The 16,419-nt window shown below is 38.4% G+C and overlaps 2 protein-coding genes across 2 annotated transcripts in view; one reads left to right on the top strand and one right to left on the bottom strand.

Annotated features, from left to right (window-relative positions):
- Nucleotides 1-9,741, bottom strand: part of LOC107726834 (serine/arginine-rich splicing factor 11-like) — a 14,039-nt gene extending 4,298 nt beyond the window's left edge. Inside the window, exons 1-10 of the mRNA XM_016536539.1 lie at nt 9,475-9,741; nt 7,415-7,548; nt 5,828-5,937; nt 5,130-5,216; nt 4,988-5,037; nt 4,114-4,247; nt 3,970-4,045; nt 3,774-3,887; nt 2,229-2,318; nt 120-212 (exon numbers count right to left, since the gene is read on the bottom strand). Coding sequence (XP_016392025.1) covers nt 120-212; nt 2,229-2,318; nt 3,774-3,887; nt 3,970-4,045; nt 4,114-4,247; nt 4,988-5,037; nt 5,130-5,216; nt 5,828-5,937; nt 7,415-7,548; nt 9,475-9,596 — 1,010 coding nt within the window. The 5' untranslated portion in view covers nt 9,597-9,741. The remainder of the gene's footprint in view (nt 1-119; nt 213-2,228; nt 2,319-3,773; nt 3,888-3,969; nt 4,046-4,113; nt 4,248-4,987; nt 5,038-5,129; nt 5,217-5,827; nt 5,938-7,414; nt 7,549-9,474) is intronic.
- Nucleotides 9,742-10,920: 1,179 nt separating this feature from the next.
- The window catches only part of trappc10 (trafficking protein particle complex subunit 10), a 24,024-nt gene continuing 18,525 nt past the window's right edge, over nt 10,921-16,419 (top strand). Inside the window, exons 1-3 of the mRNA XM_016536597.1 lie at nt 10,921-11,210; nt 13,751-13,832; nt 15,229-15,364. Coding sequence (XP_016392083.1) covers nt 11,150-11,210; nt 13,751-13,832; nt 15,229-15,364 — 279 coding nt within the window. The 5' untranslated portion in view covers nt 10,921-11,149. The remainder of the gene's footprint in view (nt 11,211-13,750; nt 13,833-15,228; nt 15,365-16,419) is intronic.

Here is a 16,419-nt window from a genome sequence, read left to right as displayed (position 1 = left end):
GTGTGAGAGAGTGTGAGTGTGTGTGTGAGTGTGTGAGAGAGAGAGAGTGAGTGTGTATGTGAGTGTGTGTGTGTGTGAGTGTGAGAGAGAGAGAGAGTGAGTGTGTGTGAGTGTGATACCTGCGAGGAGACGGCGAGCGGGACAGTTTCTTCTTGGGAGATCGTGGCTTCTTCGGTGATCGAGACGCGCTGCGACTTCTCTTGTGCCGTTTGCTGGAGGAAGAGACGTTCGCTTTCATCTGATCTAAACCACGGTAATCTACTTCCACATTTAATCATTGTGCTTTTAAAGATGCACTTGTGAAAACCCAAGGTTGGAATGACAAACTGACAGGGCCAGAGTCCAATTTTAGATTAATAAATCAAAAGTAGGGCTGTACAATTAATATTCTGCTGAAATATTAAGTCTGAAACTCAAAGGTAGTCTTAATAGTAATATTTGACAATTTCAAGTTTTATACAGTAGAATGTACTTCTCAGAGTAATGATAATAATACAATTTTTTCTTTCATGTTTTAATTTTAACAGTAAACCTCTGTGCAGCCAAAATAATACAACGTAAACATTTTTTTTTAAATATTAGAATCGTTAAATTTGTATTTGATTACATTAAGATTAAATTGTATTAAATCATAAATCTAGAAATTAAAACTGAATTTCTGAAAGACAAAATATTTCATAGTGCCCTAATAGTGTAAAAATTAACTTGTTATTAAATAGGTAAAGATGTGAATTTAATTAAACCAATAAAATGCAAACCAAAAGGGAAAATTAGTTGTTTTTTTTACCGAAATCACAGAATTTGGGAAAATATAAAAAGTATTTCATAAAGCCCTAAAAAATTTATTTTTGTTAAACTTTGTACAATTTTTACATTTTAATTAATCATTTTATGCCATATCAGCATCAAAGGCCATATTAATGGAAAACTCAAAAGTAACAATTTAAAACGGTCTTAACAATAATAACTCAATGAATTATATGCAGTAATTTAACAATATATAGAAATGGATCAATTCTAATATTTTCCTTAGAGGAACTTAAAAAATGTCCATTAATGTAGTTTCTAAAAAATAAATAAATAAATCACAAAGGCAATTCTTCTTCTTGGGTTTACATGGGTTTGTCTTGTGTGACATACAGTCTGGTTATTACCAGACTTGGCTTTCTGATCACTACAATTTCTATTTAACCATTAAAGCAGAATTCATAAATGAAAGCTGAATCTGGGAGGTGTTTTCACCACTCACCGGCTGGTGCTGCGGGAGCGTCTGGCGCTGCTGTAGCTCTTGGGTGGAGTTTTTGAGCGTTTTCTGTTCTTGTCATCCTTCCTCCGATCTCTACATCAGAAACAAACAAGCCGAGCGACGACAGTCATCATCAGGCTAGTATTTTCATATCTAATTAATATTAGGGCTTATTTGTTCCATCATATTTCTACAGTAACCAATCACACGATTCCGTTGAGTTTATGAATGCAGCGGCGTTCAGATGAGTCATCGCTGGGACACCAGAGTTTTGTTCAGTGCTCTCTCGCGAATTCTCTCCTCATAAACACAGTGCAGATGTGCGTGCGATGTAAGAATAAGAGATTTATTCATCGTACAGTGTAGACGGCTTCACTGACTGTAATGGGAGTGGAAAGACAAAATATTTCATAGTGCCCTAATAGTGTAAAAATTAACTTGTTATTAAATAGGTAAAGATGTGAATTTAATTAAACCAATAAAATGCAAACCAAAAGGGAAAATTAGTTGTTTTTTTTACCGAAATCACAGAATTTGGGAAAATATAAAAAGTATTTCATAAAGCCCTAAAAAATTTATTTTTGTTAAACTTTGTACAATTTTTACATTTTAATTAATCATTTTATGCCATATCAGCATCAAAGGCCATATTAATGGAAAACTCAAAAGTAACAATTTAAAACGGTCTTAACAATAATAACTCAATGAATTATATGCAGTAATTTAACAATATATAGAAATGGATCAATTCTAATATTTTCCTTAGAGGAACTTAAAAAATGTCCATTAATGTAGTTTCTAAAAAATAAATAAATAAATCACAAAGGCAATTCTTCTCCTTGGGTTTACATGGGTTTGTCTTGTGTGACATACAGTCTGGTTATTACCAGACTTGGCTTTCTGATCACTACAATTTCTATTTAACCATTAAAGCAGAATTCATAAATGAAAGCTGAATCTGGGAGGTGTTTTCACCACTCACCGGCTGGTGCTGCGGGAGCGTCTGGCGCTGCTGTAGCTCTTGGGTGGAGTTTTTGAGCGTTTTCTGTTCTTGTCATCCTTCCTCCGATCTCTACATCAGAAACAAACAAGCCGAGCGACGACAGTCATCATCAGGCTAGTATTTTCATATCTAATTAATATTAGGGCTTATTTGTTCCATCATATTTCTACAGTAACCAATCACACGATTCCGTTGAGTTTATGAATGCAGCGGCGTTCAGATGAGTCATCGCTGGGACACCAGAGTTTTGTTCAGTGCTCTCTCGCGAATTCTCTCCTCATAAACACAGTGCAGATGTGCGTGCGATGTAAGAATAAGAGATTTATTCATCGTACAGTGTAGACGGCTTCACTGACTGTAACGGGAGTGTTTTTAAAGGGATTATTCTTTGATGGTGTAAATGTTCTTTGCTCGCTTTCTGTCGCTGCTGTTTGAATAACTGAGGAAATGTAAGCATTATAATATGTTTTTATTAAATGGCTATCATTAGGGATGTAATGATTCACTCAACTCACGATTCGATTCATGATTTTTTTTTTTACAAAATGAGATTTAAGACAAATGATAAATTATGTGTCCTTTTATTATTGCTTGGACAAAATACTGCACATTTCTTTGTCAAATTGAAATATAACACTATAATAATATACTAATATAGCACTTGTAAATTATTGCTCTTTTGTTGGTTTTGATTGCTTCTATTGTCCTCATCTGTTAGTCGCTTTGGATAAAAGCATCAGCTAAATGACTAAATTTAAATGTAATGTAAATGTAAATAACAAAACTAAATGGAAATTTTAAAACAAGCCCCAAATCAAATAAATAAGTAACACAAATAAAATAAATCTCTTCATATAAACAAACTAAGGCTTTGTCTGTGCTCTTTCCTTTTAAAATTAGAGGCAACCAACAAAGCAGTGCTGCACTTATGAACAGCAATGATACAGTGTTTCCATGGTTACTGCTGTAAACAAAGCAGTGCTGCGTTTATGAACAGCAATGATACAGTGTTTCCTTGGTTACCGCTGTAAACAAAGCAGCGCTGCACTTATGAACTTTAATATGCATTATACAGAGAAAGCTGAAAACAAAAAATACCATCTAAACTTTTCTAAAGACCGTAAGTTCCCCTCAGACATGCATTCATATAAACTCCTACACCTAAATGAATCACGATTGTTTTGCATCTCAACCGATTTGAATCGTCACATATTTGAATTGATTTTCAACCGGCTCGCGGTTAATCGTTACATCCCTAGTTATTATGTTAAATACAAATTCAGTCATATTAAAAATATTTTATGACGTGACATCCATATGCTACTTGACTAAAAAGATATAATGTGTAGCTGATAGATTACACTGGAGTCCGGCTATGAAACTACACAAGTAAATAATTAAATCGGCGTGTATCGGCGATCTCACAGGCTGATGACAGGACTATGGAGCATATCGCCCAACATACGCCCCACAACTAACCCAGAACACATTTCACCCGCTTGAGGTGCTTTCATCCGAACTCACCTGGACCTGGAGCGTCTGCTGCGGTCTCTGGAACGAGACTTCCTCCTCCTGGGGCTCTTGGACCTCCTCCTGCTCCTGGAGCGAGATCTCCGTCTGGAGCGACTCTTAGACCTCCTGCGCTCACAGCAAACTCACATCAGACCGTGACCACGCATGCATCTCAGCTCTGAGCTCTAACTGAGACGTCAACACAAACCTGTGTCTGGAGCGGGACCTGGACCTCCTGCGCCGGGATCTGGACCTGGAGCGCTTGCGTTTATCATCCTTCTTACCTGAAGAAGCAAACGCTTTAGCACAGTGTTCTTTCAGATATCTTTGATCTAGCAGCTCAATCACTCACTTCCGGGCTCGATGGCAGCGGAGATCAGAGACTGGGCCTCTCTCACTCGCTTCATGGCTTCTTCGATCTCTTTATTCGAGCCGTCCGCCTTCAGTCCAGGGGTCAGATTCAGCCCCGCGGCGAGATGATTCAGCCTGAAATGATAGCAAAAGCTCAGATAGATGAGAGATCAGAATCACGAAATTCAGTCATTAGAATGGAATTTACAGTATAGCTATGAGTGACACAAAAATGGGCAAGTTTTAGACGAATAAAGCATAAGAAAAGTAGTAAAATCAAGGACTACTCTCTATGAATATTAAACTGTAAAAGATTGGCGTTGAAATATGAAATCTGCGTGCCTCTGTGTGATTGAGCAGGGCAGTATTTAACCTTTTAATTTTAGAAAACCATCATCAAACAGACTCAAAGCTCTTCACATGAAACCATCAAAAGATTGGTTTAACTTGAAATTATGAAAAATAAAATTAGTATTGTACAATAAAAACTTAATTATTAGAATGAGTAGAATACTCAAACAGCAGCAATCATTAAACCATTTTTTTTTTAAAGGAATCACATTTTTATTCCATGTTTTTAAGAGTAAACCCAAAAATAAAAATAATCATTTGATTACAAAGATTATTTAAATTGTTTTATGCCTTGATTATCAGCATTAAAACATGGAAAATTAAAACAGACAATTTCTACACAAATAAAACGTTCATAGGGCTGTTATTGTAAAGATTTTATAAATATTAGTTCATGAATTCAATTGCTTAGACATACTTTTAATGGTTTATTTAAACCACCATGGGGAACCTGGAATTTGGGAATATTTAAACTGATTTCATAGGGCCCCTGATGAGTAAACGCTTGATACTGATGGACTTACTTGGGGTCTATGGATGCCATAAGCTTCATAAGCTGCTCAGCTGACAAAGACTAAGAAGAAAAACACAACAAGCATTAGTAAAAATCCTTCTGCTCAAGGTTTGGAGCAGGGCCATCGATGATGGAGCCGAAAGGCGTCAAACCTGAGTGTTTATATTGGGCGCCGCCAAAGCCAGAGCTGCCATGGGGTCCAAGTTTGGCCCTCCAAGACCTAGAGGAACGCCACCGATCTGAGGACAGACAAAACATCAGCATCATTACAGCAGCTATGTTTCCATCCACCTATTTTTTGCACATTTTGGAATATCGCATTTAAAAAAAAGCTGGATGGAAACGCCAAGATGTGCATAAATTCTAAAAATGAAGGTTCTAAAAAAAAAAAAAAAAACACTTATGCGCTCATTTGAGTAGGATAAACTTTATCCAATATGAAAAAACGCACAAACTACGATGGAAACACATTTACTGAATAATGCGCTTTTTCATGTGCGCCGAAAGTTATGTGACTTTGCGCTATGAGATGGGATAACTTTGACCAGCGGACCGATCTTGTTCACAGCATCTGAAACGTTATGGTCATTCTAAAATGCCTGAGCATTTTTATCCTATTTCAGAACTTTTGATACTATTTTAATACTTTTAATACTATTTAAATATTGTTCAGTGTATTTTGATGTGACTATTTTGTTCTCTTTGACTCGTTGGATGGAAACGGTGCTTTATTCGCAAATGTTTTATGCGATATTCCAGTTTTGCACATAAGTTTAATTCGAATCTTTGGATGGAAACATAGCTAGTGCAGAGCGGCCGATGGTCTCTGGTTACACCGATTGACACTCACAGATGGGATGGGGTTGGGCGTCGGGAGGAGTCCGCCTCCTGGCAACAATCCTGCGACGGCATTGGCTGGAGCGAGCAGCGACAGAGCCTTGGATTCGTCAGGAATCACTCCTGCAGGACGGAAACGGCACAATCAAACCGCGCCACGCTTCTCGTGCCACACATAGACAGACCCACAAAGTCAAACTTTCTTTTTACATTTGCACTGACATCAGTACTCGCTTTGTCAGAGGAAGCTAACACATGAGGTCCCTTAACAAAAGCATCAAGTGCACAATACTACAAGAAAAGGAAATGACACTAGACACACTGCCAAGATGTTATCACCTGAACTTGATTTTTTAAGTCATGAACCAAATGTAAGCAAGCACAGCCGGATCTCCACTGGGATGTGCTCTCAAGTTTCATAAGTTGTATAATGAACAAGCGATTCAGGTCAGCTGCTTCGCTATAAAGCACACAGAGACATCAAGATAGACAAAACAGAGTTTATGATTCGGGTGTCAGCATCAAATGACAGTTCATCAATCCACTGATGGCATGACTTACCATTACTAATGCAAATAACATTGGCTTACGGGGCTTTGAGAGCTAAAGCTGCCGTTACCTGGTCTAAAACAGAATCCTATGGCATAAACTTCCAGCAAAAGCCCATTTTAAACTCTAGACTGTGTGTCAAATGCTGAAGAGGAAAATAACTAGAGTTAAATGACAATGAGCGTTTGGTGAGTGCATGGATTCCATTGGGCGAGCGCTCTGAAATTAATATTTCACTCCAAACAACACAATCATCACACACACACACACGAGAGAGAGAGAATACGAGAGAGAGAGAGAGAGAGAGAGAGAGAAACAGGACAAGCTGCAGAAGACAAAACTGTTGGGTGGCATTTTCTGCTGGGCCTGGTTTACAGGACTTGCAGAACCAGGGAAAAGAACTGGAAAACACAACAACAAAAAACAGAAGCGACCGTTAAAAAGCTTCTCAGGCCTTTTTCAGTCATGTGGAGAGGAACAAAACACATTCTAGACCTGATTCTTACTCAAATAAAAAACAACAAAAAAAAAAGCTGAAAATATTAAAGGGAGGTTGGAGAAATATTACAATCGCACAGGAAAGCCCTATCATTACGCGCTGTGCTAAACACTCATGCATAATGCGCTACAGCTCATCTTACCGTACTTTATTAGCATGCAATGCAGAAACATTCTGAGCCTAAACATTAGTGCTGTGCAATGAATAGAGCGATCGATCTTTGTCTGTGAGCTCAGATGGAGACACAAGAGAGAGGATAATAGTTTACAGCAGGGAAACACGTGGGCCGGTCTCGATTATTTGTCTACAGGGTCACTCTCAGACATCTGCCGGCTCTGCAATTGCCTTGTTCACTATAAAAATCACACACACAAATGACAAAGAGAAAAGTTTAACAAAAAAAAATGGATCTAAATGAGTTAAACATGAGCTCCTGCCACTCAGGCTTCATTCCCCATTGATATTTCTGAAATATACACCTGTATGACGGCCACTGGGGGTGCGAAGGGATCGATCACATGAACGTGAAGATTGGAAAAGAGCGGCACAAACCTTCGGCGAAGGGGACGACGATCAGGGCTCGGTCCACGAACACCGTGTTGGTCAGATGCTGGGAAACTCCGACTGACTCCGGCTCGTGGAACTTTACAAAACATACACGTGAAGTCACAGGCAAGGGAGAATCACTGAAAGAAAATATAGATGCTTTTGCGAGATGTACACACAACGTTCAACAACACCTCCTGCAGTCAAACAGTCACGCTTCAGGCAAATGCGCCAGATCCGGCTCGGGTTTAGATCCACCAGCGGCCTACCTTCGCTGCAGATATGACCACGCCAGATGTTTTTCGATGGGTGAAAAACAACAAAAGCACAGAACAGAAGTTAGCTAGTGGAGAAGCCTACATACTGCCTGATGATGGAGCAGAGAAATCAAGACACCAGGCCTGGAAACAGCATGCATGTGTGTTCCTAAGCCTAAAACAGGGCTTCTGCGGGTTTCAAGTAAACACTGAAAGCCTTTTATGCGTTTTGGCAGGTCATTTACACGCTGAAAATGCAAGCTTTAGAAAACGGGTATCAAAGCGCAAGTGTTTGAAAACGATTCCATTACTGTCTTTACGTAAACTACGTGAAAACACATGCATATGTGTTCAGCCTACAGGCGTTTCTTTAAAAAGTGACGTCGCCACCTACTGGCCTGTCGTGCACAATACTGCGTTTTCAGGCGTTTTGGCGAATCTGTATGAACCGGGTTTGTTTTGACAATGCTGTCGTCTGTACGTGAAACTTTTCAAAAATGCAAACGCATTTTTAGTACATCGCTGTTGCGTTTACGACCAAAGTTAAAAACAATTATGGAATAAATTGAATACAACACGATACGTCAATATGATGTCTCTTTAAAGTTTGAAAACACAACGTAAAAGCAATCTCAATTACTTTTTAAGAAACTGTGATTTGACCTTCAGCCCGTTGAGCACCACTGAAGTCCATTATATGGAGAAAAATCCTGGAACGTTTTCCTCAAAAACCTTCATTTCTTTGCGACTGAAGACAGAAAGACGTGAACATCTCGGATGACATTGAGGCGAGTAAATCATCAGGAGATTTTAATTCTGGAAGTGAACTACTCCTTTAAAACTTGAATCTCTCTATTCCAAACACTATAATTAGAGATCGACCGATATATCGATTTACCGATATTTTCAGTCATTTATTTACTTTATAACAGTAAATAAATATCGGTTCTGCATATCGGTTATCGGGCACATAAACACGCAAATAATTGGTATCGGTTATAAAATATCAATATCGGTCGATCACTAACTATAATGCGCAAGTAACTTTTACTGTACCTTTGAAACACTGCACCCCCCCCCCCCCCCACCCAATGGACAGATTCTTGTTTTAATCATAAACCCACTTCATTACGTTGTTTTACATTTCCAGTAAATGCATCCTGATTTAAGGATGTTTAGATATCTGTACTGGAAAACATGCAGCGCACGCAACATTTAATGCTTTAGTGACTTTCTGCTCCGAATCAAGTCTTTAATTTGTTGAAGGGAGAATTAAAGCTTCAGAAACCCTGCGCGTGTGACGTCATCGCGTTGCGTTGCGTTCCGTTTAATGACGCACGCACGCAACGAGGTGTGACGCACGGCGCTTTATACTGTAAAATAAGCGCATCAAACATCAGTTATTAGTGTTATTAATTCATCCCGAGGAGGCCTGGTGATAAACGATAAACTATATTACGAATAAACAATGATGAGCAGTTGAGTTCCGGTTTGTGTAGTTGATCGAGAGCGAGTGAGAATAACAAGAGATTTAGCGTGGAATGCATATTTTACCAGTGGAACCCCGCCAAAAAACGTGTATTTTACCCCGGAATGCGATTGGGCGGGTTTTGTTGAGAAAACCTGGCAACCCTGGCGGCGTGTTTAGATCTAGATTTATATTTAATCGGGATGAATAGACAGATATTCGGTATTGTTTTATAGAAGATCTACAGTGTATGTGTGTGTATATAGCCGTCTCCTTATTAAATACACTTATCTGGATGTTTTTTTTTCCTGAGGGGCGTGTTTTGAACATTTTATACTCACTCTGGAGGAAAGAGTCGGAGCTCGTCGATGGTTCCGATGAAGCCGAACAGGGTTCGCATCTGCTCCGCGGTGCTGCTCGGCGACACGTTCGTCACCTGGATCACATTAGTGCTGGACGTCATTGTGGCGAACGTCAATCGAAAGACATTTAAATCCGTGCGGTAGAAGCGCGATTCTCGCTCGATTTCTCCTCAGCGAACCGAATCAACCGTCTCCCTCGCGGCCTGCTGCGGTCTAATGGCGCGCGTGCTCCCAAGAACATGGCGGCGCACGGGGGCCGATTTCAAAATACAAGTCCTCGTGACGCGTTCTAGACACGTACTGTTTCAGAGCACAAGCCTATGGAGGACGAAACCTGCAAAAACAATAAATAAATAAATATCTATATGTATTTAAACAAGAATTTGTGTATTTATACACACATTTATTTATGTATTTGTGCATTTATTTATTGTTTTTGCAGGTTTCGTTCTCCATACAAGCCTGCAGACATCGAGATGATTCATCTGTGCTGAAATGTCATGAAAATAATGTCAAATTACAAAAAAAATTATGTAATGGTTTTTATATTTAACATATATTTTTCTATTGATGATAATGTGTTTATGTGGGAAAACTGTACAATTATTCACATTTACTTATATTAATATTAATAACATATTCAGTTGTAAACTATTGTAAAATAATAATTTAACATGCCTGTTTCTTTATATGATTTTATCACCAGACAATGAATATAGAAATATTAGCGACAATGTGCAACAAAGCAACCTTTAGCATACTGTATATCAGTGTAATTTTGGTATCATTGAGATATAGTTTTGGTAATATATATATATATATATATATATATATATATGAGTGTTTTGTTGTTTTTATATCTTATTTTAATATAGTTTGTCATTTTAATTTTAGTTAAAGTTTTAGTAATTTTGTTGTGTTTTGTCATTGTTATATTTAATTTTTTTATTATTATTTTATATATATATATATAGAGAGAGAGAGAGAGTATAGTTTTAGTCTGAATTATTTTAGGACATCAAGTTAAAATGAATTAAAATGACAAACATTGCCTTGGTCACTAGCTGAAATAAAATGAGTTAATTTTTATATTTTATTTTATTTCAGTTAACATGTATTCTACGTTACAAACATGTTTTTAAAGGTTTTGGTTTTAGTTAACTATATTATTATTATGTTATATACGTTTACTTTATTTCAAGTAATGAAAATGTTTTACATTCTTATGGCTGTAGTTTTAGTAACTATAATAACTCTATGGAGCACCTGAGACACACTCATTTGGGGTTTGTCATCAAGTAGAAGCCTAACTTAAAAATGTATATACAAAAAGTTAATGTTGTAACTGTTTTTGTGTGCAATTTATATTTTCACAGTGTAAATGTCTTAACAAAATAAACCAAAAATTTAATAGAATAAGTGTATTAAATGCATTACAAACTGGCACTAAAGACAGAAAAAAAGAATTGCTTTAAAGCTTTTTTGATCTCTTGTTTTGAAATACTAAAACGCAAACTAGCGCGTGTACATCCGGTGTGGCAGTGACGCGGGCGGAAGTCGTCGCTCCGTGTCAGCAGATAGGAAATGGAGAGAGAAGGGGCCTCATCGATAGATTAGCGGCGGTGAGAGTGACCGATGCTGGTGAACGGAACCCATGGAGCCCCATGAGGAGAAACCCATCATCTACACGATGGAGAACAAACCCATAGTGACCTGTGAGTGTGTGTGAGAGAGAGAGAGAGAGAGAGTGTGTGAGTGTGTGTGTGTGTGTGAGAGTGAGTGTGTGTGTGTGAGAGTGAGTGTGTGTGTGTGAGAGTGAGTGTGTGTGTGTGAGAGTGAGTGTGTGTGTGTGAGAGTGAGTGTGTGTGTGTGAGAGTGAGTGTGTGTGTGTGAGAGTGAGTGTGTGTGTGTGAGAGTGAGTGTGTGTGTGTGAGAGTGAGTGTGTGTGTGTGAGAGTGAGTGTGTGTGTGTGAGAGTGAGTGTGTGTGTGTGAGAGTGAGTGTGTGTGTGTGAGAGTGAGTGTGTGTGTGTGAGAGTGAGTGTGTGTGTGTGAGAGTGAGTGTGTGTGTGTGAGAGTGAGTGTGTGTGTGTGAGAGTGAGTGTGTGTGTGTGAGAGTGAGTGTGTGTGTGTGAGAGTGAGTGTGTGTGTGTGAGAGTGAGTGTGTGTGTGTGAGAGTGAGTGTGTGTGTGTGAGAGTGAGTGTGTGTGTGTGAGAGTGAGTGTGTGTGTGTGAGAGTGAGTGTGTGTGTGTGAGAGTGAGTGTGTGTGTGTGAGAGTGAGTGTGTGTGTGTGAGAGTGAGTGTGTGTGTGTGAGAGTGAGTGTGTGTGTGTGAGAGTGAGTGTGTGTGTGTGAGAGTGAGTGTGTGTGTGTGAGAGTGAGTGTGTGTGTGTGAGAGTGAGTGTGTGTGTGTGAGAGTGAGTGTGTGTGTGTGAGAGTGAGTGTGTGTGTGTGAGAGTGAGTGTGTGTGTGTGAGAGTGAGTGTGTGTGTGTGAGAGTGAGTGTGTGTGTGTGAGAGTGAGTGTGTGTGTGTGAGAGTGAGTGTGTGTGTGTGAGAGTGAGTGTGTGTGTGTGAGAGTGAGTGTGTGTGTGTGAGAGTGAGTGTGTGTGTGTGAGAGTGAGTGTGTGTGTGTGAGAGTGAGTGTGTGTGTGTGAGAGTGAGTGTGTGTGTGTGAGAGTGAGTGTGTGTGTGTGAGAGTGAGTGTGTGTGTGTGAGAGTGAGTGTGTGTGTGTGAGAGTGAGTGTGTGTGTGTGAGAGTGAGTGTGTGTGTGTGAGAGTGAGTGTGTGTGTGTGAGAGTGAGTGTGTGTGTGTGAGAGTGAGTGTGTGTGTGTGAGAGTGAGTGTGTGTGTGTGAGAGTGAGTGTGTGTGTGTGAGAGTGAGTGTGTGTGTGTGAGAGTGAGTGTGTGTGTGTGAGAGTGAGTGTGTGTGTGTGAGAGTGAGTGTGTGTGTGTGAGAGTGAGTGTGTGTGTGTGAGAGTGAGTGTGTGTGTGTGAGAGTGAGTGTGTGTGTGTGAGAGTGAGTGTGTGTGTGTGAGAGTGAGTGTGTGTGTGTGAGAGTGAGTGTGTGTGTGTGAGAGTGAGTGTGTGTGTGTGAGAGTGAGTGTGTGTGTGTGAGAGTGAGTGTGTGTGTGTGAGAGTGAGTGTGTGTGTGTGAGAGTGAGTGTGTGTGTGTGAGAGTGAGTGTGTGTGTGTGAGAGTGAGTGTGTGTGTGTGAGAGTGAGTGTGTGTGTGTGAGAGTGAGTGTGTGTGTGTGAGAGTGAGTGTGTGTGTGTGAGAGTGAGTGTGTGTGTGTGAGAGTGAGTGTGTGTGTGTGTGTGTGTGCGTGTGTGTGTGTGTGTGTGTGTGTGTTCATGTTCGTGTTCTGACATTAATGACACACACTCTCTGCATATTCTTCCATCACTGATTCATTCTGGTCAGTCAGTGTTTCGCTGTGTTGTGAAGCTTCACACTGACATCTGATTCATGCTGCGAGATATTCTTCATGTCATCATGGAAATCATGAGATATCTGGGGATTTTACAGTGTAGTGAGTCTGTATTTTGCAGGTTTGCTCTTAGCTGGATATCGCTTGTGTAGAGTCAAATCCTGAACGAATCGTTCTTTTGAATCGGTTCTCTTCCATGAATCGGTTCGAATAATTCAAGGAATAATTAATACATAATTTCTGGAAATATCAGATAATGATATTGAGTCTATAATTTGCAGCTTTGCTCTTAGCGGCATATTTCTTATGTAGACTTAAACCCTCAAACTGAATGAATCATTCTTTTGAATCGTTTTTAATCCATGAACCGATTTGAATAATTCATGTAATTATTAAGGAAAAAATCCCGTAAACGTAGACTTACTATCATTTTAGAATGCTTTGATATTTTGCAGGATGTTACTCATGTAGCGTAAAACCCCAAACGAATCATTCTTTTGAATCAGTTCATATCCGTTAATTCCCGAATCAGTCTGAATCATTTCGAAAGTGTAATCACAGATGAATTCATCAGTCATCAGATTTACTGTAGTGAATTATGTGCTGTATGAATACTGTAGTATATCCGTGTACCTAATGCTGTTAAATACAATCACTGTACCGCAGTACTTTGCTATTTCATTTGTTAGTTTCTTTAAATAACCCAAACTGAGTGAGTTGTAGAGAGTTTTAGAAAGACTTTCATCATGCATATCAGTGACTTTCATCAGTGTGAGCTGCTGCTGTGTGTGAACTGAGCACTGTGTGTGTGTGTGTGTGTGTTGAGCAGGTGCGGGCGATCAGAACCTGTTCACAGCTCTGTACGGATCACTGACCCAGCAGCTGCCCAGAGAGCCCATGGAGTGGAGGAGGTGAGCGCTTTTATTGTGTGTTATAGAGTAAAGTCACTGAAACAGAAGCAGCGTCAGAGCTTTGCTGGTTATCAGGAGGAACGCATGTAGGACGGGGCCTGGCTCTGTGCATCAGCTGTTGATTGGATGTTGAGATGTGGGCGTGGCTCAAGTGTGTGCCGATGAGGGGCGGAGTTTAAGAGCACTTACAAACTCAAAACATTATAAAAGTGATGCTTAAGCACAGATGAATCATTCACGATAAGATCTATAACATGCTTTTAGAAAACAGATAGGGTTAATTTAATTTCATGCCACCTTTAGTATATATTATTATTCTCTAATGTAGCCAGAATTTTAGGATAATAGGGCTGCATGATTAATCAGAATAACCGAAATGGCTTAGTGCGATTATATATATTAATAAATATATGCACTGCATGTTTCAAAGTGAAGCGCTCATTTACACACTTTCAGGCTCCCTGCAGTTTTCTGTCAGAACTAGGGTTGCAAAAAGGTGGAAAATTTCCAGTAAATTTCTGAAATATTCCATAAATTTTGGAATTTTTCCAGGATTTTTTGGAGTATTCCAGGGATTTTTGGAAAGCTTGCAGAAACTTACCGGAAATTTTCCACCCCTTTGCAACCCTAGTCAGAACTTTTGAAAATAAAGAAATTAATACAGCCATAAATATTATATTGTAACTTTTGGTTATAATGTTTTTTCTTAAATACTCATTTTTGACTTTACAGTAAAAAATACATAATATTTCTTAGTTTGATTTTAGTAATTTTAGTTTTTATGTAGTAATAATTATTATGTAGCCATATTGATATAATCAAGAGAGTTTGTGCAAATTTTGCAGCCCTGGTCCAATAGTAATATTTCTTATTTTGATTTTATTTAATCATTTTTATATTTTGATTTAGTTTTAGTAGTTATTATTATTATTATTATAAAGTGACTACTAATAGTAATTTTAGTATTTCTAATAATAATGATTATTGTTATCATTATCATTTTATAGCCATATTGATATAATCACATAATTTTGGCCAAATTGTGCAGCCCTACAAACAAGAGTTTTTTTCTTTTTTAACCCCAATGCGTCAATTAAAAAAAGTTACACACAGGTCCATAGTGGACAAAAATGTCCATGTCAAAAAACTGATGCTTGGGAGCACATAGTTAAGTTTGGTCTCATTTTAAAGAAGACCCATGGCAGATTATTGTTGAAGTAAAAAAAGCTTAAAAAGTGAAACAAAAGTGTGTGTGGGTGTCTCTGTGTGTGTCTGTGTGTGTGTGTGTCTCTCTGTGTCTCTCTGTGTGTGTCTCTGTGTGTGTCTGTGTGTGTGTGTGTGTCTGTGTGGATCAAATCTTCATCTCGTGTCATTAATCAGATGTTTCTCGTCTCAGGTCTTACGGACGAGCACCGAAGATGATCTATCTGGAGGCTAATTTTGTCCAGTTTAAGGAGGAACTGCTTCCTAAAGAGGGAAATAAAGCGCTGCTGACGTTCCCCTTCCTGCACATCTACTGGACCGACTGCTGCGTGAGTCTCACGTGAAACGCCCCGCACTCTCCTGTCTTTAAGACGGTTCTTTTGTCATCCAGCATCAGAGTCTGATAGCTGCTGTCCTTCTGATGCAGAACTAAAGCTTACAGCTGCTGAATGCATCATTCAGTACTTGTTTTTTTTTGGTTTAATCAGTGCAGTAACCCTTTCATTTTAAGTGCACTTGTTTTTGTTGGCTTTTCAGTGTGAGCACACATTTATACTACAGAGTGTCATAGAATAGTGCACTTATGGCGGAAAATAAGTTGCACTGGGTCAGAACTGCATTGTTGAGAGAAAAAGCACAGATAAAGCATCAGTGTACAGGTCACGTTTTATTAAATTATTATTTGTATTAAAAAATAAAATATAAATTATAAAATAAAAGCATCAAACAAATGCAATTTAAAAAATATAATAAACAATTATAAAAACAATTAAATATATGAAAAAAATATATAACTTAAAAAATTAAATATAATAAATATTACATCATAATGTTGAGCTGAATGAACAAACTTTCAGATTTTTTGATGAAAGCGTGTCAACTGCCTTCTAAATCTGAATTAAATATGGTAATTGATTTAAGCATCTAATGCACTAAATATTGTGTAAATAAGCAATCATTGAAGTGCATTATTTAAGTCGCTATGGAATATAAGTTTCTGCACATTTCTTCAGAAAGTTGAGCTCTATCAAATATATGTGTGTGTGTTTGTTTACAATATGTACAATATTTTTCCGCTGTGTTAAGTCAATCTAAATAATTATTTAATAATTATAAAACAATTGTTTTGGCGTGAATTATTCAATAAATTTTCCAGAAATAGAGTTTAAAGAAAAACATTTAAGTGGCAATATATCTGTAATATTAGACATATTAGAGCTTATTTGATCAAACATTGTCATGCTGGAAATAGAATATACTAAATTGAGTGCATTGCATTGTGGGATTACAAATTATTAATTACAAAGAGTTGTGTGTGAGTGTGAGTGAGTGAGTGTGTGTGTGTGTGTGTGTGTGTGTGCGTGTTTAATGTGTGTATGAGTGT

The sequence above is a fragment of the Sinocyclocheilus rhinocerous genome, unplaced genomic scaffold, assembly GCF_001515625.1.
Source record: "Sinocyclocheilus rhinocerous isolate Xijiao unplaced genomic scaffold, SAMN03320098_v1.1 scaffold2027, whole genome shotgun sequence".
In the NCBI taxonomy this organism is placed as follows: Eukaryota; Metazoa; Chordata; class Actinopteri; order Cypriniformes; family Cyprinidae; genus Sinocyclocheilus; species Sinocyclocheilus rhinocerous.
This window is presented reverse-complemented; position numbering and strand designations above follow the sequence as displayed.